Source organism: Cherax quadricarinatus, chromosome 30, assembly GCF_038502225.1.
Source record: "Cherax quadricarinatus isolate ZL_2023a chromosome 30, ASM3850222v1, whole genome shotgun sequence".
NCBI classification, from domain to species: domain Eukaryota; kingdom Metazoa; phylum Arthropoda; class Malacostraca; order Decapoda; family Parastacidae; genus Cherax; species Cherax quadricarinatus.
In genome coordinates, this window is record NC_091321.1 from 11,839,923 (window position 1) to 11,862,879 (window position 22,957).

General features: G+C 40.2%; 1 protein-coding gene across 1 annotated transcript; it reads right to left on the reverse strand.

Moving 5' to 3' along the window:
* Positions 1–1,980: 1,980 nt before the first annotated feature.
* On the reverse strand, positions 1,981–10,695 carry LOC128692631 (uncharacterized). Its single transcript, XM_053781850.2, has 4 exons — positions 10,614–10,695; positions 7,460–8,440; positions 6,456–6,571; positions 1,981–2,461 (listed from the first exon to the last, which is right to left on the reverse strand). The coding sequence occupies exons 1-4, from the start codon at positions 10,629–10,631 to the stop codon at positions 2,314–2,316; spliced, it is 1,263 nt and encodes a 420-aa protein (XP_053637825.2). The 5' UTR covers positions 10,632–10,695; the 3' UTR covers positions 1,981–2,313.
* Between the last annotated feature and the right edge of the window lie 12,262 nt (positions 10,696–22,957).

Here is a 22,957-nt window from a genome sequence, read left to right on the forward strand (position 1 = left end):
GGTTCAGGGAAACCGGCAGGCCGGATTTGAGTCCTGGAGATGAGAAGTACAGTGCCTGCACTCTGAAGGAGGGGTGTTAATGTTGCAGTTTAAAAACTGTAGTGTAAAGCACCCTTCTGGCAAGACAGTGATGGAGTGAATGATGGTGAAAGTTTTTCTTTTTCGGGCCACCCTGCCTTGGTGGGAATCGGCCAGTGTGATAATAAAAAAATAAAAAAATATCCATCTTGGTACATATCTATCAGTTTAATTGTGTGCCCATGGCTTGGTTGGTAGTGTCCTCAGTTCATTGACTTAGGGTCTGGGGTCGATTCCTGGCATGGGTGAAGCTTTGGGTATGTTTTTTTACACTTGCTGCCTCTGTTTACTTAGCAGTAAGTTTACAAGGGCAGCTTCAGGAGGTATGTGTCTGCCTCTCTGCACAAAGTGTTAAACCCTGAAAAATATAATTGACTGAAAGTATATGGTAATGTATAGTATAAAAATGTTTTGTCTTTAATTTAAACTGTCTTACTATACCTGTTTTGAGAAACATTTGCTTTTGTATTTACTCTTGGTACTGTAATGTCAGCCACCCCTTTTATCATTTAGTGCTAAATGATGCCCACAAGTTTAGTATGTCACATTAACATAATTAAACTTAAGAATGGAAATGGGCCTTGAACGGTGGTCCTGGCACATAAAAAATCCATTGCTGCACCACTGATTGACAAGGTTTTGATAGGAAAGTCAGTGGTAACAGTGTTAGTCTAGGTTGATCCACAACAAATTATTTTCTGTCAAACCACATTGTTTTCTTGCCGCCATCTTTCCACCACTGTTGTGTTTGGAAGACTGCAGTCTCCTGTCTGTGCATTGGCTACATGCCTCACTCGCAGACACCTCATAGAAAAACTTATTTGTTGCACAAATTGTGATTTTATTTTTACTCCTCCCCCCCCCCCCACTAATCCGTGCACATTCCTGCCCTTCGCTCTCTTATCACCTCTGCATATTCCTCCTTTCCCACATCATTCCTGCAGTTATGTATGACCCTCTTGGTTTTAGTGCATAAAATAATTATATTATTTTGATAGGAAGGTTTCACAGACAGTGCTTCTGGAACATATCTTCTTCATCTGTGACCTAATTGTCCCTTTCCACAGCCACAGGAACTTTCATAGTATATGTGTGTTCTCACACCTCTCAGAACTACATAGTATGTGAACTCAAGTTGTGTTGAATGACTGTTCATTCTTCTGTTTATTCATTCACAGTTGTATGTTATGACTTATCTTAGAGTTCATAATAATTATCTGAAGTGTGATATCAGCACACTTTTGGCAAGTCCTGTGAGTGTTCAGTTTGGAGTTGTAGGAGAAAAATTTAGGAACCATTTCATTACAATACATTATACAGGTTTATCATAACAAAATATTCATTTCATCTTTAATATATAAAAAAACAGGTTCCAGCCCTGTATAATATCAGTAGAAAATGTAACCTTAATGATAAAATATAAACAATAAATGTTAAAAATTAAGTTATAAAAACTAACAACTGTTAGAGTATGTATTCACAAACACTGAATACTGTACTGGTATATAAATATAAGATATGTTTGCCTATAGTGAAGAAAGCTTGTTAAAATGTAAAGCAGGATTGTACAAGGAAAGGGTTTTGGCAGGGTTTATGTAAATAATGAAAACAAACTAGTTGTACAAAATTAAGACTCACTGAAGATGATTGTACATATGCTGAACATAATGTACATGCTTTGTTATCAAGAAAGGAGTTTTGTCATAGTTATAGAACTGTTCTGTATCCCTTCCAAATGAAATATTCTGAGTTGATGTGATGAAAATTCATTCCCAAATCATCACACCTAATTGACTAGACACTTTTGCGCTGTAAATATTATCATCCACTATGTTACAGTACTGTGTAAGTACAAAACGTGAGCTCCAAAACTGTTAACAAGATTTTATTGTGTGGGAAGTTATCATGACATTGGAAAAGTCAACATAGTTATCATGGAAATCACATTTCCCAAAGATAAGATAAAAGGTAGTGTCTAGTTCTTTAACAGGGTTTTAAAACTTTAAATATGTATAAAGAGATTCTTCTATATGACAGTGGCCAATTCTTGTTAAACTTGGAAAGAGCAACCCTCTTGGCTGCAAATTAAAATGAAGATCGAGGTAGTGTGCTGGTGAGATTTCCATCATGTCTTGTGTGCCTCAACTAAGCTAGTTTTAATTTGCACTTATGGTCAGGAAGCAATCTGATGGCAATTGTCACAAGAGTCAAACTAGGCAGAGTAGAAGCAGGAGCCTAATGAGGAACATCAGCAGAGAATCCATGGTCAGGATGGGCAGAATAGTTTACCACTTGAAGTTTTCCATCTTTGTCATAGAAACCATAACGACCATGGACCTGACCAACCCCATCCCTTTCTTCATACCGGAACTGCCGGTTGTACCTGAGGAGGAACATATTTCCATTAATTTTTAAAGCATGTAGGCAACCTTGTGGTGGATTAATCAACTCATTTGGAGAAAATATGGAGAACAGTAGGTGAGGTGATTGGTTCTTCAGCCTTGCAGAACAATATACAGGACAGTGGAAGATGAGGGAACCAGTCCCTCAGCCTAGAATCCAGCATATAGAGGAAGATGCTAACTGGTAAGGATCATATAGCACCTGGGAAATGGGAGACATTTAGGTTATATTCAGGGAAGGGAATGATAAGTACAGTTCCTTGGATCAAGGATCCCTAACCAACATCAAGGCATCTTTGTTGAGGGGGCTTTTTATTTTGAGGGACCTGGGTAGGAGGGAAAACATGGGATCCATCAAGTGGGCAAGCCTCCTCAACCCTCCCCCCCCTTCAAAGAAAGGATATGCCATGATGCTAATAAAGGGCTGCTGATGCAAAGAAGTGGAGTTACTATCTAATTCATTGGTCTAAGCCTGATTACCTCCCAGGCCCTGTATGACTCTTATGGGTTTAGTAAATGTAGCGTAATTCCCGAATCACCTTAGGGAAATATTTCGTGTATCCTAGAATTGATCTTCTCGTGCCTAACCTGGGAAGATCGTTTCTTGGGCTTAACTTAGAAGTGATCTAGTACTTCACCTGGGAAGATTATTTCTTGGACTTTTGATCCAAAAAAACTAGACCCGAGGTTTAGGAGTTTCCCACCTGGTTCTGAGAAGTGATGGCCCTCTTCCTTCATCTATTATTGATAGTATACAGTACTGACAAGTTGATGAATAAAACTTAGGCAACACCCAGGTATCTTTATTATTGAAAAGTTTCACTTGAGTGGCAGTCTTCAGTCAAATCACACTGGAAACGGTAATTTTGAGATGACTGGTCCTCAGCCTCGATAGGTGGTCAGTCCCTCTGAGGGAGTGACCGTCTCAAAATTACTTTTACTGTCTCCAGTGTTGTATTCACCTGTATGCTCCAATGAGGAAACCTGCTATGCAGGCAAAATGTTTGGCTAATAATGATAGCCAAGTACTATGTGTGTCTTCCCCTCAAGGAAGGTTCCTTGCTGTTGGTGAGGGGCTCTTGATTTAGGGAATTGGATCTGTGCTCCAGTTCCCCGAATTAAGCCTGAATGCCTTCCACATCCCCCCCCATGCGCTGTATAATCCTCCGGGTTTAGCGCTTCCCCCTTGATTATAATAATAATAATAATATGTGTGTCTTATTCATCCTCTGCCTTCAGCAGGGACCAATGCCAAATGCTCTGCATAGCAAGCCCTGCATGGGAAGTACTATGGTGAAGGTAAAAATGTGCTTGATCCAAGGAATTGGAGCTGCCCTTCCTTTGCATCAAATCTAACCTTTTTCACTGGCACTGTATGACCCCACTGAATTAAAGCTTTTCCTAAAGTGATTTTAAAAGCATTCAGGCGAGTTTCCATCTTGCTGTTCATTAATTTAAAGGTCTTGTGTCACTGCTCTTTTTTTTGGTGGGGGGGGGGCAATGCAGGTCATCGGACTCTCCATCAATGTGCCAGTTTCTGAGTATGGTTTTACAGACTGTTTTTTTAGCCTGCACTCCTACTGCATATGCTAAGCCTCTATGATCGTAATAATACTCAGGCCATACAATACGCATGTATAGATAAACATTTTTTTTTTTTAATTATTATTCGACTTATTCTTCATCACTGAGATTCACACCTTAAGGGAGATACAGTCTGGCTGTGAATTATGTTGTTAAGGATACCTGGAGAGGATTTTAGGGGTCAACGCCCCCACAGCCCTATCTGAGACCAGGCCTCATGGTGGAATCAGGGTCTGATCAACTAGGCTGTTACTGCTGGCTACACACAAACTGATGTACGAACCACAGCCCTGCTAGTCAGGTACTGTCTTAGGTGCCTGTCCAGTGCCTTCTTGAAGACAGCCAGTGGTCTATTGGTAATCCCTTTTATGTATACTGGGAGGCAGTTGAACAGTCTTTGGCCCCTGACACTTACTGTGTTGCCTCTCATTGTACTCTTGGCACTCCAGCTTTTCACTGGGGAATATTCTATCTCCTGCCGAATCTTTTGCTTTCATAGGGAGTGATTTTTGCATGCAAGTTTGGTACTAATCCCTTTAGGATTTTCCAAGTGTATATTATCATGTATCTCTCGCCTGCATTCCAGGGAATACAAATCAAGGGCCTTCAACTGTTCCCAGTGATTTAGATTCTTTATCGTACTTGTGTGTGTCGTGAAAGTTCTTTGTACACTCTCCAGGTCAGCAATTTTGCCTGCCTTGAAGGGGGCAGTTAGTGTACATGGAGGTTCCTCTCCTGATGATTTCAAGAGCTGGAATGTGGATCTGATTTGCTGGGTCTTCTCCATGGTGTGACCTAGCCTGAGATGTGTAGTGACCTTTTTAACCCCCACCCCCACAACCCCCTAACTTTATACACCCCTACCTCTCACTCACTTTTTAACCTTCGCACATCCCTCTTAGGCTTGGTTACAAGTACTTCTGGCAGTTTGGGGGAGACACAGATGATGATCAAACTAAATGCAAATTATGTGATCAGGCATATGGTCAATGTCTTGAACACTTTGTGCTTAATTGTCCACTTATTGAGGAATACAGAGACACAGTATAATAACCTATGTGACATGTCAAGATATCTTATTAATGAAAATAAGATACCAGATATACTAAGCAAATTTCCTAAATTTGCTTGTAACAGATAAGTGAACTGTAGATATGTAGATATAAACCCATATGTATACCTGTTAACCTTTTGGGGGCTAGTTCCTAGGCCTTTTGTGTATCCATATGCTGTATAATCCTCCGGGTTTAGCGCTTCCCCCTTGATTATAATAATAATAATAATGTGTATCCATATGCTCTTGCGCTACCGTCCACAGGATGGATATAGGGTGCACAATAAACTAGCCACTTCGATGGCAAAATCTAATCTAATCTATCACCCAGTTCATTCCACTTCCCTCCTTCATGCCTCTCGTTACAGTGTGCCTGTTTACAGTCTTATTCTCTGAGCATGTAGTGTGTTGTTATATCTTCCCTGGTACTTCTCTCTCGTTCTGTGTAATGTATTCAGTAACAATTTTTTCCTTTATGCATGTAGTATATTCATTAATATATTCGAAATTATTTGTATGTAATATGTTCTGTAATTTATTCTAAATTGTTTTATGTAATATATTCTGTACTTTTTATAAATTGTTTGTATGTCTTCTCGTTGCTTATTCTTTGATCTAGTTCAGTACTTTTCCTTATACGTTAATATTTCTGCTGCTCTTCTCTAGTAGGGTATGTGAGAACGAACGAGAAAATCGCTATTTGGTGTTTGGCATTGTGAACACTTGTTCATAAAATATTTACACTAGATTTGGCTTGCTCCTCTCAACCCCTTAAGGAAGGTTCCTTGATGCTGGTAAGGGGCTCTTGATCTAGGTCCCCTCAAGGAAGGTTCCTTGATGTTGGTGAGGGGCTCTTGATTTAGGGAATTGGATCTGTGCTCCAGTTCCCTGAATTAAGCCTGAATGCCTTCCACATCCTCCCCAGGCGCTGTATAATCCTCCGGGTTTAGCGCTTCCCCCTTGATTATAATAATAATAATCTTGATCTAGGGAACTGGTTCTGTGCTCCAGTTCTCTGAATTAAATCTGAATACCTTCCACCCCCCCATCCAGGCGTTGTATAATCCTACGGGTTTAGCGCTTCCCCCTTGATTATAATAATAATAATAATCCTCTCCAGACTTGACAGCATATTTACTTAGCTTTCACTCGGAACATATATATATACATCACTTCTTAACTTATGCAATGCTTTTATAAACAATTAATCTTTTTATATGCAAGATTAACACATCATTATATGTGCATATTATTCAGAAATTATCAAGAGAAAGAGAAGAGGTGCATAAGAGAGGGGTAATCATTATCAGCCCCCCCCCCCCCATTAAGATACTCACCCCTTGCCGGTGTCGTAGCCGAAGCGATAGGAGTGTGGTCCCTGCTGGCCGTGAATTTGGAAGGACAAGCGGCCGTCTCCTGTCGCACTCTCTGCCTCCGCCGCGTCAACCACGAACTGTACGATGAAACAGTGATACATAAAATATAATTTCTTTATTTACTACAAGTATATGTACAAGGTATACAGGCCTAGCTGACATCAATGACATACTACTATGTAGAAAGCCGCTTGTCATGCAGAGCATTTCGGGCAAATTAGGTCAATTTTGTCCCAGGATGCGACCCACACCAGTCGACTAACACCCAGGTACACATTTTACTGATAGTTAAACATAGACAACCGGTGTAAGGAAACACGTCCATGTTTCCACCCCTTCGCCGGGAATCGAATCCGGACCCTCACCATGTGAAGCTGATATAGTGATGTGGGGGGTGCATGATTAGTGAAGTGTTCATGAACTGTGTACAAAATGTTTCTGGGGGTATATAGTAATGTAACACCAGTCACTACCACGCACTTATTCCACATTACCATGTACAAAATATTCCCATAGTGTGGTGGGAGGTCTCACCTGCCACTACCATGTACCTAGTATAGTAGGAGGCAAAATGTATTGTGATAGGGAAGCACAAGGTGAATGGGAGGGGGGCAACAAGTCACTGGAAAAACTGGGCAGAACTCGTTAATATATTGAACGAATAGTGATATAAAAAAAAAGGCGTACTGTGATCCCTAAGAGTTAAACTCTTTCCAGTGAATATGGTAATAATAGTGATGCAGAAGATGTTTGAGAATTGAAGCTTATTATGACAGTAGAAGAGGATATATGTTAATGGACGTGCAGGTAATACTAAAAATAAAGCTCTGGCAGCGTATAACCCTTCGCTTCGCCTCACCATACCTATCCCCGTTCGCCTTGCTTTACTTAAGTTACTGTTCCACATGATTGGTCATATTGTATCTGATCCAAATGAATACTGGAAAGGAATAAATGCCACTGACCTGCTCTCCCGCGGGGTCAAGGTGACCGCCATGTATAACTTGTCTCTTCTCTAGCCCAGGCTCCTGCTCCTCCTTTACTTTCGTCTTGGGCACATAGTTGCTGATGGCAGGTTTGCGGATGTCCTTCTTTATTGGCTCCGCATACACTGGTGGCGCCTCTTGCTGATGTTGTGGTCGCCTGTCTACCTCGTATTCGGGTACATCCTCATACACAGGAAGATCTTGTTCATGCTTGGGATATTCCTCAAACTGAGGTCGTTCTTCGTACTGGGGGGAATCTTCAAACTGTTGACGTTCATCGTATTGTAGGCGCTCCTGCTCAAACTTGGGGTGTTCTTCTTGTTGAGATTGTTCTTCATACTGCCTGAAGTCCTCATATATATCGTCATTCTGTTGCAGGTGTCCAGATTGCGGGTGGCGTTCTTTCTGGAGGAACTTTGGGGGAGGAGGGCGAAAGAGTGGGTAGTCATGATCCAGAGGAGGTCGTTCTCCCTGTTGGCGATGCATCTGATCATCCTGGTGACGCTGAGGCCTTTCCATGACCTCGAAAGGTCTGCCAGTTACCACCTCTTCCACGTACATTATGGGCTCCTGCTGGTACTGCGGTTTGGAGAAGACAGGCTTCTCGAAAACGGGTTCTTCACGGAAGATTACGGGTACCTCCTTCTGATATTGTGGCCTGAACTTCGGTCTAAATTGGGGTTGTTGTCGGAACTGGGGTGGGTGGACCTCCGCACTAGCCAGCTGATAATCCGGGGCTCCCTGACGAATAGGCTGGGGCCTACGACGGGGCGGGCCAGCGCGAATGGGTAGGCCAGGACGACGGTGTGGGCCAGGGCGACGGGGCGACAACGGACCGTCAGCTCTTGGAGCTGCAGCAGTTTGAGTGCGAGGGATTTCTACGAAGTCATAATAATCAAACACAGAAGGTGAGGAAGATCTGGCCCGGAGTGGGTTACCAGCCACCACGCTTACACACAGCTGCAACAAAACACAACACATTATGTTACACATCTGCAACACAACATACACGAAATACTCATGTATTAGGAAGGGAAGATAAGGAGAGGTCTTTTGAGAAGCAGGGAAGGACCCTTCAAGACGAATATGAGCGATAGGAACGTTAGGAAGTACTTTTTAAATTTTTAGGAAGATATGCATAATACACTACATAAAGAGGTGATGGACACAAACACTATACACAGCTTCAAGAGTAGATAAGATCAAGTCCTGGAGGCCAGGAATCAGTGAATCCAATCGACAAGAGTTGAGAGGTGGAGCCAGGAGCTATGAATCAACCGCAGTAAAGATAACTTGAGTGCATTCAATGCTGTTCTAGTCCAAACCCTATTTCCAAGATCGCAATTTTAGCGCGAATTGGTAAGAGACATCAACGCAGTCGTAAGTAGATATCAAACAGCCATGGGAAGATAAAAGTTGCACTCTTATATCGCCATTGTGGGTGGTGATATAAGTTCTACTACTCCCCCCCCCCCTCTTTCTTTTTCATTTCACCCCACCCCCTAACTCTCAGTTGAGAGGAAACCGAAAACAGGGAAAAGAAATAACAGGATGAGATATAATAAACTACCTACATACCACACAACACCTCATTTTATTATTTCATTATCACCTTTCACCTTAACTCCTTACTACGATATTACATATTTTGTGTACATCACATGGCTTCCCAGATGATCACACTATACTCATCTGTGATACAAGTCTAATGTCCACAGAGAAATTAGATCAGCATAACTAAATGTAAGATCACCTGCTATTAACTGGCCGCACCTGTTACTTGCTAAAATATATTTGCACGACATTAAGAATATTTCTAACTTATTGTAAGGTTACGAGGCCAGCGGCCACGCATGCGTGCGTACCAGCATCTGTCTGAAGGTTTTAGAAAGCGTTTTCACTTTCTGAGTACACAACAGGCGCCGTTACCGCCCAGGGAGGAAAAATTTACTCATCAGAGAGAAATTAAGAAGAGCCAGCCGGGAATCGCAAAACCAGCTTGTCACCTTTCTATACACTACTACCACGTTTATTTGTGTCATGGATATGCTGCTTTTAAAATCATTCGTTGCCACTTTACCTGTGGTAATCAGATTCTGAACACTGTCTTTTGTGTTACCGTTGCCATCGTCATGATTCGTGTCTTCCACACATCATGCAAACTTACAAACCCAGTCATGGTGATACGTAATATACACTTATCATCACACACACATACACACACTTATTTGAATACAGAACACACAAGCATATACACACACACATGGGGGTACAGAAAATAAGTACACACACACACACACACACATTACTGGAATACATGCTAGACAAGTAAAAAAAAAATTACAAGTGATTTCGTGTGTACTCACCTATTTGTACTCACCTATTTGTGGTTGCAGGGGTCGAGTCATAGCTCCTGGCCCCGCCTCTTCACTGATTGCTACTAGGTCCTCTCTCTCCCTGCTCCATGAGCTTTATCATACCTCGCCTTAAAACTACGTATGGTGTGTGTGTGTGTGTGTGTGTGTGTGTGTGCGTACACTTCGACAGATTATTTTAATATTTATTTTATACATTCAAGTGCTCTTGATACTTATATTGTACAGGTGAATTCCTGCCTTAAATATTGACCCACATGCAGTCACTGAGATTTAGATTTACTTAACTGATTGTACCACTAAAGAAGGGAGGAAAGAGGTTCCAACACTTACTGTAGCACCACAATAGGGGAGAAAAGAGGTTATATCACTGACTGTACCACCACAACAGGAGAAGGAAGAGGTTTTGTCACTGACTATACCACCACAACAGGGGAGAGAAGAGGTTCTGTTACTGACTGTACCACCACAACAGGGGAGGGAAGAGGTTCTGTCACTGACTGTACCACAACAATAGGGGAGGAAATAGGTTCTGTCACTGTACCACCACAACAGGGGAGGAAAGAGGTTCTATCACTGACTGTACCACCACAATAGGGGAGAAAAGAGGTTCAAGCACTGAGATATATAACACAGACCTATTCGTCAAGACACAGGTTGGCCTGGCGTAGATATACAATATTCAACCTGCCAATAATACCACACTCACTCTCACATTACCAGCACACCTACGCTGCCACCATCACCACACAACCTACCAGCAAGAAGAGCTTCATGTTGCCGTCACGACACTCGCCGAGATAATGTTGATAAATACAACTGCGGAACCCTCTTATATAACCTGGGGTGAGACGCGCCCCGCCCACTAATTCTCTTAATGCTGCACCAACGTAAACACAGCAACATTAAACACACACCGACATAAACACACGCCAACATAAACACAGCAACGTAAACACACACCTACATAAATACGCCAAACCATACCACGGGCGGGGCTTGAACCCGCAATCATGTCATTACGATTTCATGAGTCAAATACGCCAACATAAACACACACACACACACACACACACCGACACAGGCGCACCAACATAAACATACACCGACATAAACACACCAACATAAACACAGATGAGTCACAGAGATGTTAGGAAGTGCTTCTTCAGTCATAGAGTTGTCAGGAAGTGGAACAGTCCAGAGAGTCCACACAGTCTGCAGGATCCATACATAGCTTTAAGAAGAGGTATGATCAAGCTCATGGAACAGGGAGAAAGTGGACCTAGTAGCGACCAGTGAAGAGGCGGGGCCAGGAGCCATGAATCGACCCCTTCAACCACAATTAGGTGAGTACACACCAACATAAACATTCACCAACATAAGCACACATCGACATAAACACTCACCAATATGAACTCACAAAAGTTTGTATTTATGTAAATAATTTCTATGGTTTAAAATATAACTAATGGGGTTATTTGAAGACTGGTAAACATTTGGATTTAGATATTAGATACATATATATACAGGGATAGCTATTATATCTAAACTTAATTATCCTAAGAGAGAAACATTGCCAAATGATTATGGAGTCTGACATAGATTATGTACCAAGATGTTGAAGTTATGAGGCAATTTGTACACAATGATTTTGGGTAGGAATAAAGTTAATATAGAAATACTGATTGCAAGGAAAAGAGATTAAGATTTTGAGTTAGAAGAAAGATATCCTACATAAAGGAACTGTCACGATAGCGGACAATGTTAGTGGGTTAGAATACGGAGTTAGTGTACAGTAAGAGATGGCTCAGAGAGCATGCAGATCCAAAGGCTTTTCAGTAGCCTTCCTTTAGACATAAAGGCAATTACCATCTAGCGGCCTTCAAGAAAAAAAAACTTTTAAAGTTCCTTCAAATCATTTATTCTTCGGTGTGCGCAGCCTATGTAGAACTGCATCCAATGAACACCAACAGCTTGATTGATAAGCCATGAATGAGGAAGTCTGGTCTGAGACCGGGCGCGGGGGCCATGATTCCGGAAGCATCACCAGGTGAACCAGTAATACATCCAGAAATAGCTGGTAAATGTGGTGGAATATCAAGACAAACTTCTCAGTACTCACACTTACCATGTACGTCATGAAATTCTGTCTAAAATGTATTATGGTCTTCTTGAAAAATAGTTAAATCCATTGGAGTTAAAAAAAGAAAACACCAAATTTTGACGAATAACAAAATATTTCCGCTACTTAAAGCAAAAGTAATATAGGGTTCGTCGACCACAGACTGCTCCAGAGAGAGAAAATCTTGACACGCGAAGGTGACTCAACATTTGGGGAGGGAGGAGGTCATGGCCAATGAGACCCAGCTTGTGGGGAAGAAGGAGGTCATGGCCAATGACCCAGCTTGTGGGGAAGGATAAGATCATGTTTAATGACCCAGCTTGTGGGGAAGGAGCAAGTCATGTATAATAATCCTTGATCACGAACTTCGTGCAACACTCTCAGAGCACCGAACCTAAGATTGAATGAACTCTTGTGTTCCTTAGAGAAATATCTCCTTTGTGTTAAAGGAGAGTCTGGACCTCAATTTTTCACTGTATTTGAAAAAAAATAAATAAATTTTTGAATTACACTGTGATCTTTAATTATATTTATTTATTTTATAGAAGGGTTTTGAAAGTTTTATAACTCAACGGCCGTCTCCCGCCAAGGCACGGTGACCCAAAGAAGAAAACACATTCACCATTCATTCAATCATAGACATCTCTCTCTCTCTCTCTCTCTCTCTCTCTCTCTCTCTCTCTCTCTCTCTCTCTCTCTCTCTATATATATATATATATATATATATATATATATATATATATATATATATATATATATATATATATATATATATATATATATATATATATATATATATATATATATATACATATATATATACGTGAGGCATTACGGAGAATGAAAGGGGGTAAAGCAGCTGGAACTGATGGGATCATGACAGAAATGTTAAAAGCAGGGGGGGATATAGTGTTGGAGTGGTTGGTACTTTTGTTTAATAAATGTATGAAAGAGGGGAAGGTACCTAGGGATTGGCGGAGAGCATGTATAGTCCCTTTATATAAAGGGAAGGGGGACAAAAGAGATTGTAAAAATTATAGAGGAATAAGTTTATTGAGTATACCAGGAAAAGTGTACGGTAGGGTTATTATTGAAAGAATTAGAGATAAGACAGAATGTAGGATTGCGGATGAGCAAGGAAGCTTCAGAGTGGGTAGGGGATGTGTAGATCAAGTGTTTACATTGAAGCATATATGTGAACAGTATTTAGATAAAGGTAGGGAAGTTTTTATTGCATTTATGGATTTAGAAAAGGCATATGATAGAGTGGATAGGGGAGCAATGTGGCAGATGTTGCAAGTATATGGAATAGGTGGTAAGTTACTAAATGCTGTAAAGAGTTTTTATGAGGATAGTGAGGCTCAGGTTAGGGTGTGTAGAAGAGAGGGAGACTACTTCCCGGTAAAAGTAGGTCTTAGGCAGGGATGTTTAATGTCACCATGGTTGTTTAATATATTTATAGATGGGGTCGTAAAAGAAGTAAATGCTAGGGTGTTCGGGAGAGGGGTGGGATTAAATTATGGGGAATCAAATACAAAATGGGAATTGACACAGTTGATTTTTGCTGATTATACTGTGCTTATGGGAGATTCTAAAGAAAAATGGCATAGGTTAGTGGATGAGTTTGGGAGTGTGTGTAAAGGTAGAAAGTTGAAAGTGAACATAGAAAAGAGTAAAGTGATGAGGGTATCAAATGATTTAGATAAAGAAAAATTGGATATCAAATTGGGGAGGAGTAGTATGGAAGAAGTGAATGTTTTCAGATACTTGGGAGTTGACGTGTCGGCGGATGGATTTATGAAGGATGAGGTTAATCATAGAATTGATGAAGGGAAAAAGGTGAGTGGTGCGTTGAGGTATATGTGGAGTCAAAAAACGTTATCTATGGAGGCAAAGAAGGGAATGTATGAAAGTATAATAGTACCAACACTCTTATATGGGTGTGAAGCTTGGGTTGTGAATGCAGCAGCGAGGAGGCGGTTGGAGGCAGTGGAGATGTCCTGTCTAAGGGCAATGTGTGATGTAAATATTATGCAGAAAATTCGGAGTGTGGAAATTAGGAGAAGGTGTGGAGTTAATAAAAGTATTAGTCAGAGGGCTGAAGAGGGGTTGTTGAGGTGGTTTGGTCATTTAGAGAGAATGGATCAAAGTAGAATGACATGGAGAGCATTTGTAATCTGTAGAAGGAAGGCGGGGTAGGGGTCGTCCTCGAAAAGGTTGGAAGGGGTAAGGGAGGTTTTGTGGACGAGGGGCTTGGACTTCCAGCAGGCGTGCATGAGCGTGTTCGATAGGAGTGAATGGAGACGAATGGTATTTGGGACCTGACGATCTGTTGGAGTGTGAGCAGGGTAATATTTAGTGAAGGGATTCAGGCAAACCGGTTTTTTTTTATATAGCCGGACTTGAGTCCTGGAAATGGGAAGTACAATGCCTGCACTCTAAAGGGGGGGTTTTGGGATATTAGCAGTTTGGAGGGATATGTTGTGTATCTTGATACGTATATGCTTCTAAACTGTTGTGTTCTGAGCACCTCTGCAAAAGCAGTGATTATGTGTGAGTGTGGTGAAAGTGTTGAATGATGATAAAAGTATTTTCTTTTTGGGGATTTTCTTTCTTTTTGGGTCACCCTGCCTCGGTGGGACGGGCGACTTGTTGGAAATATATATATATATATATATATATATATATATATATATATATATATATATATATATATATATATATATATATATATATATATATATATATATATATATATATATATATATATATATATATATAGAGAGAGAGAGAGAGAGAGAGAGAGAGAGAGAGCGTAGTTCAGTACGAAGGTACGTTAAAAAATATTGCCTACCATAGAACACTACCATAGGGTTGCTGCCTGGAGGGCAATTAAAAATAAGAGAAAATGGAAAAAATAAGATAGTGACTGCAGTCTCTAGTGCATTATCTCTCAACTGTATGTCTAACAGAAAAAAGTTATAATCAAATTGCATTTTGACCGAAATTCACAGAAAAAAAAAGATAAAACCGTGAGAATTTCGTGATAGTTTCCCATTAAATTTGACAATTGCCAGTGATCACAAAATAATAGAAAAAGAAATCTAAACGTTGAAGATTTTTTTGTGGGAAATTGAAGCATATTAATATGTATTATCTATTAGAAATATTGGTGTAGACAGCGCATGTGTGTGATGGTAATGATATGCTGATCCCACTTGTCTTCCCTGATGAAGAAACCCGGAATATTACTGTCATGTTATCGTTGCACAATAAACTAGCCACTTCGGTGGCAAAATCTAAAAAAAATCTGTTATCGTTGATTTTTTAATTGAGAGGTGGGTGGGTCTTGTGTCTATATTAGCTTAAATTAGCAAGGATTACTGAAAATAATTAATTTATTACAAGAGATTTAGATTTAGGAAGGATATACGAGAGTTCTTGTTTAAGAGTACAGTTGTCGACGAGCGGGACAGTCTGGTAAATCGAGTTATTGAAGGTAACACCTTGAATAACTTAAAATAAACTAAGATAAACAGATACTCGTCCTGTTTCCTGACGAACCTTACCTAACCTAACCTACATGAGTGAGAAGAATTGAATTTAAGGAGGACCGACCTGTAAAGTATGAATCCTTCATCAGCATAACGGCACCTTTCCCCAGCCCTCACTTTCTTGGCGGGTGTATGAGATGGTAGCCATACCAAGAAAGTTTGAGAGCCTTTGTCTTATGCAGTAATCAGGCTGAACGTGGCAGTACCAGCAGGATTAATCCCCCTTTCCACTTCTCCCCACACGCATTGGGACGGACCCCCTCCCATTCACCCCAACACACACAGACTGGAACCGAACCCCATTCCCTCCCCCTCCACCCAACACACACTCCGGGATAATTCTTTAACATAACTTGGTATATTTGAGTCAGCATCCTGGGCACTGCTTTCAGAGCTGGGAGCTCACTTTCTACGTACTCTCTCTCCCTCTTCTCCACACCGTCTCTTGCAACGTCTTGGCCCCAGTGTGTGTGAAAGTCATTAAGGTTTTCTCTTCAGAAAGATCAGAGAAATTGTCGATCGCTTGATTGCTTTGACGGTATTGTGATCGTTTACGTGAGTGACGTCACGGGAATGTTTCTATCTCTCTCCCCTCCATTCCCTCCTCTCTTCCTCTTCCCTTTCCCCTCTCTTTCTTTTTACAATCTTTATATTCCTTTCACTCATTTGAACTTATCGTTTCTAGTTAAGTTTCCTCGTTCTCTCTTCTCTCATCCATAATAGGCTGTCCTTATCAATTTTGTCTTTGTCAATGAGAATCGTTTATGTTGCGATTATATCTTCTTTGAATCTCCGGCCTTCTAATAATGTAAGGTCTAGCTCTTTTGGCCTTTCTTGGTACCTCAGCCCTTTTTTGGGAATTCTCTCACCCTTGTCAAGTTTCTTTGCTTATTTTATGACGATCTGAGAATCGATGCTGGCGCCTCGTACTCTAATACTGGTCTTACGTGTGTCCTTGACAGTGGTCTGAATATCTTCTCCAAATTTCTGAAGGCTACTCTCATATTTACCAGCTTTGTCATAAACCAACGACATACTAGTTCATAACTCCTCTGGAGAGAGACTGTGATGCTTATCCCAAGGTCCTTTTTATCTTTTCGATTCTATGAGTTACCTTCCCCTCAGGTGGTATTCTTCCACTGGCCTCCCTCTCAGCTGGTGCTCTTGACTCCCTCTCAGCTGGTGCTCTTGACTCCCTCTCAGCTGGTGCTCTTGACTCCCTCTCAGCTGGTGCTCTTGACTCCCTCTCAGCTGGTACTCATGCTCTTGACTCCCTCTCAGCTGGTACTCATGCTCTTGACTCCCTCTCAGCTGGTACTCATGCTCATGACTCCCTCTCAGCTGGTGCTCATGCTCTTGACTCCCTCTCAGCTGGTACTCATGCTCTTGACTCCCTCTCAGGTGGTGCTCATGCTCTTGACTCCCTCTCAGCTGGTACTCATGCTCTTGACTCCCTCTCAGCTGGTGCTCATGCTCTTGACTCCCTCTCAGCTGGTGCTCATGCTCGAGACTCCCGCCTTGTGATGCTATAAACTTGGACCTCCCGAGGTTTAAATTAAAATTATAATTATTATTTTATAATTAGCAAAGTATATATAAATGTTAACCTTCTCTGCATGATAATAAACACAGCAGTCTGGTGCTCTCGGCAAACATTATAAGACAACATATTTTGTACGCAAGCTTCACCACCTGTCATGGCAAGTGGTAGTTTGTGGTAGAGAGAGAGAGAGAGAGAGAGAGAGAGAGAGAGAGAGAGAGAGAGAGAGAGAGAGAGAGAGAGAGAGAGAGAGAGAGAGAGAGAGAGAGAGAGAGAGAGAGAGAGAGAGAGAGAGAGAGAGAGAGAGAGAGAGAGAGAGAGAGAGAGAGATTACTTGGGGCTGTGACCACGCTGGGTCACCAAGCCAGGTGGATTCGATTTTATCCTGCGGTAAGCATCTTGAGGCGAATGAAGAGTTCTTGATCCGAGGAACTGGAACTATCTTCCCCTTCCTCAGATCAAACCTGGTTACCCTCCCCCACATTCTCGACACTATAACCCTAACGGGTTTAGCACTCCTTCTATTTCCTGGTGTTCTGAAACTACTCACAGGACGTGTGACGCAGCGACTACTAAGGATAAAGAATTTATGAAAGAAAAGACATGTATTGCAGAATAGATTTTCATTGGGACAACGTTTATTACGATTTGGTTAAAGCTCTGCATAGAACAATACGTTGTCCCTATAACAGCATTTGGCAGGTATTTCCTTAAGGCACTTGCTTTCCAATGTTCACCCATCAGTAAAATGGGTATCTGGGTGTTAGTCGACTGGTGTGGGTCTCATCCTGGGACAAAATTGACCTAATTTGCCCGAAATGCTCAGCATAACAAGGAACTTTCTATATAGTAGTATGTTACTGATGTCAGCTAGACCTGTATACCTTGTACATGTACTTGTAGAAATAAAGATTATTAATATTATTATTAATTAACTTGTTTTCTCTTGGCAAGGATGACTGTAGTGCCTGACCGCCCTCTTATATTCCAGTCCCTTACGCTATCTACACTAGGCTTCCTCTTTATTAATTTGTTAAGTATTGTAAAATTATAGTCTGCATTCTTAACACTAACAATTTTGCCTAATCTTCAAAGATAAACTAAGCATTATAAAGGGGGTATTGCTTGACTCAATCACAATTAACTTTTTTTTTTTTTTACAATACCATCTTCTGATACACTTAAATAAAAATAACACGCCGAAAATGACAGAATCACAGTGCATAGTCATGCCGAAATGTATCGTCTGTGGGAAAGTTCTGAGTAACGAGTCATTCAATAACAAACTCAGATGGCATCTTGAAAGACAACACGGTGCCTGTGAGAATGAACAACAAAGTTTATTTCATATAAAGAAGGAACAAGTACCTAAAGAAGATCCAAGTACAGCCAGAGCGGCTGAATGCTATGGCGAAGATGGTGGTTCACTCCACCCACCATACTTAAGTGGCATCTTATTTTGGGATTACAAAATAGAAGCAGCCGTACACTGATGGTAAGGAATTGGTGAAAGCAGCAGCTGTCACCATGGTGCTGAGAGTCTGCAGCGGTGACATTGCTAGGAAGATGAAGCAGATTCCTCTGTCCAATGATACAATTCGTGCGCGCATCTATGACGTGTCAAATGACATAAAACACCAGGTGATTGCAGCCATAAAGAAGAGTGGTCAATTTAGTTTTTATTTTATACTCGACTCAGATGTATGTAGATAAATGGATGTATGTACGTTAATATAAAGGTTTGAACGATGTGTCAGAAACTACCACGTTTGGCTTTTTTTTTTACCATCACAGCCGTAGACAGAAGATATTTTTTGAGACTGTTGATTCATTTATCAAGGGAGGATTAAAATGAATCAGTGTTTGTTGTGATACTGCATCTCCGACGTCAGCAGTTTAAGAAAATCTAGCAATTAAGGGTAAGTAGAAGAGTTAGAAGATGAAAGTGTAGTAAGAGAACACTGTTTCTCTCCCAGCCATGGAAAACCGAGTAATTTCATTCATAGTTGTGGAATAGTTGGTTAAATTAACATTAGAATTCTACTATTTTATGCCCGAAATGTAATCAAATAGAGCTGGTGCGGAACCTATTAACTATAGACTAGGAAGATCTGTTGAAAGAAATTTGTAGCATCAACTGATATAGTAATTCAACGAGATCCAAAATAAGGAAACATTGCACGATGAAATAAAAAAATATATAAACGTTGAGTGCATTCAATACAATTCAATTCAAAGTTTATTCTCTGTAAGGATTACAATGCTGAGTTTACAGAATTTGGTAATCATTATTTTACATGTAGTAAAATAATGATTACAGAGTGTACCACTAGAACACCTAGCATGGCTAGGCATTTCGGGCAGACTTAGTTTAATTCTTAATTTTAAAATACGTATTACAAATTATGAGGTAAGTTGGTATTATGGCTAAGTGACTAAATACTATAGTGTTTGTGAGTTTAGCAATGTGAATGCTTTTGTTTTGGCACAGTACATAGTTTCAGTATTGGAGTATCACAGGATTCATTATTTATTTTTTGGATGAAAGTGCACTAGGTGAGCATAAACCTCACGTCATCACAACTTACGATACAATATCTTATAAAATACTCAACAACCACATAGGATTCCAATATGATGCCTTCATTACCATTTCCCATCACTACAACTAAGACATACTTCTCCATTGAGTATATATCAGAAACTGACTGTGGTTATTGTCGCTGTTACCTAAGTTTTCGCCAATCTAGCATGAATATTTTGGTAGTTGCATTTTAATTAACAAAATTTTATACACTACATTGTGTATCTGTTCTGATCCATATGAGACTGCCTGCAGTAAGAGTTACTTTATTATGTTTATTATGTACCCCATACCCATCCTGTGGGTGGGAGTCAAAAAGATTATAGAGGTACATAATGGGTCCAGGGACTGGGCCACAAAGTTTTGATAGCTGAAGTTACCAAGGTAATGAACCATTCACACGTCCACACCTGATCACAACTGCAATGAGTTAATAATGCAAATATTAGCTTTATTTACAGTGAGCAGTCAGGATATTTTTTCCAGAATGATTTGTAATATACCACTGTGGATAAAATACTCGGACATGTCTTGAACATTTCTGAGTGAGTTGCCTCTGAATTCACTAATTTTATCACAATCCAGTACATAATGACGCAGGGTGTGACAATAGTCCATCTGGCAAAATTTACATTTCGTTTGGTTTACATCTAGTGGTGGTGATTTAATCTCCAAAAGATCCTGTCACAAAGATACTTGGCAGTAGTAGCATCCAAGCTGAGGGACTGACCACCTCATATACTTTTTCTCCAAGGGTGATGGACTGATTACATCATCTTTATTTCCTTACTACTTCCTTCCTTTTACTTTACATATGAAGAAGCCTACTGTGTAGGCGAAACGTTTCATCAATAAAGATACCCAACTGCTGCACATGTGTCTTAATCCTCTACATCCTGTTTTGGGATCTTTACCATTATTAAATTATTATATGTAAGCCATCACCACCATCATTTTAATAAAATCGATCCTCAGTGGTGATTAGCTATCCTCATCCACTTTTTTCTTATAGTTATAACATCAGGGTCATGTGCGTAAGGACGTCAGGGTCATGTGTGTAAGAGATGTAAAGGTCATGTGCGTAAGGAGGTCAGGGTCATGTATGTAAGGAGGTCAGGGTCATGTATGTAAGGAGGTCAGGGTCATGTATGTAAGGAGGTCAGGGTCATGTATGTAAGGACGTCACGGTCATGTGCATAAGGACGTCACAGTCGTTTGTAAGGACGTCACGGTAATGTTTGTAAGGAGGTCAGGGTCATGTATGTAAGGGACGTAAAGGTCATGTGCGTAAAGACATCTGGGTCATATGTGTAAGAGACGTAAAGAACATGTGCGCAAGGACATCAGGGTCATGCACGTAAGGACGTCAGGATCATGTGCAGAATGATGTCAAGGTCATGTGACAATGATAACGAATTTATATTCCTGAAGTACGGTATACAACTGATATAGGAACAACTGACATATTTTACGGACTCGAAAAAGCCCTTGGTTATGCAGAGCATTTCGGATTGCCTTAAAATTAACTTAAAATTACCGAACTTTTATTTTATTACGTTACTTTAATATAAGCTATGGTTTACAATCTGTCGATATTTAGTTATTTTATATAATACTTTGGTTTAACATTTGTGGTAAAACATATTTTTGGTCAGGTTTTATGTTAAAATATACTGGTGACTTGGATAAATAGGTTAATATTCATATATGTGACTATTATAATTAATGTATGCAGAATATAGGTCAGATTATGGAGCTGCTGTTAAATTATAAGTTTACAGTGACAGACAGGGGACTTTATGCTTATTCTTGTAGGGAGCTCCAAATTTTAGGGCTCTTTATTTGCATGGAATTCTTAAGATGGGTGGAGTCGAACACGTGGTATACCTGTTGGGCGTTCCGGGGGTCAACACCCCCGTAGCCCGGTCCATGACCAAGCCTCGCGGTGGATCAGGACCTGATCAACCAGGCTGTTATTACTGGCTGCACGCAAACCAACGTACGAACCACAGTCCGGCTGGTATCAAAGAGATGCTTATTTCTAATAGTTGTCTTATACGATTGTTACTACATTAGTGAAATAACATCTGTGATTAAGTCGACAGTGTGGAAAATTGCATTTATCTGAATGTAACTAATTATGTACATAACAGTAAATGATAACAAAGATAATTATTATTTATCAATGTTACATAGACAAGTAGGAATTTGGGACACCTAGGTCGCAAAAAATGTCCCCCTTCGATATCTACCACTGTCATAACCACAAGTTGCTCTGGACCTATTAATTGAATGAAATATTCATACACCAGGAATACTGGTAAATATATAAATTTGTGGACTGTATATCAAAAAATTATTATATATAAATTCACATATACATAACAGAAGGAAAATATATCTTAATATCACTCACCAATTTGACTGGATATTAAGTTGTATCATACTCAGAAAAACCTCACTAACTAAATTTATGAAAACACTGGCCAGAATTATACACAAATCTAGAGAGCTTATCTGAGGTTCCTGGAGCTGTCTTGTCCAGTCGTCTGATATCTCAAGTTATGCAGGAATCCACATCCAACAATTTCGCCTCCTATTTGAGAGGTGTCAATCCAATTTTAACCTCTAGAGCACGAAAAATTCTTCCCATTATATTAACGTGTATCCAATTCAAAACCAAGATGGCGAGACTCGTCTGCGCAGACGCAGGCTTTCCGTTTTCTATGACATAAATATTATTAAATACAGTATGGCCATCTATTTACATATAAATATTGAATTTCTGGAAAATATATACAGTATTTTCCACAGACAGGCTGAGTAATAGTAATTGTGGAAAATACTGTATATATTTTCCAGAAATACAGTAGTTATATGTAAATAGATGGCCATACTGTATTTAATAATATTTATGTCATAGAAAACGGAAAGCCTGCGTCTGCGCAGAAAGGCAGTGGCCATTTTGTTTGAATTGGACACTAACGGTAGTGTATAATGGGAAGAATTTTTCGTGCTCTAGAGGTTAAAATTGGGTTGACACCTCTCAAATAGGAGGCGAAATTGTTGGATGTGCATTCCTGCATAACTTGAGATATCAGGCGACTGGACAAGACAGCTCCAGGAACCTCAGATAAGTCTGTTATGTTTAACTCTGGCCAGTGTTATTTTCATAGATAGACAGTGAGGTTTTCTGAGTATGATACACATTAATCTCCAGTCAAATTGGTGAGTGTTATGTTTAAGATATATTCTCCTTATATTGTATAAATGTGTGTGTATATATATATATATATATATTT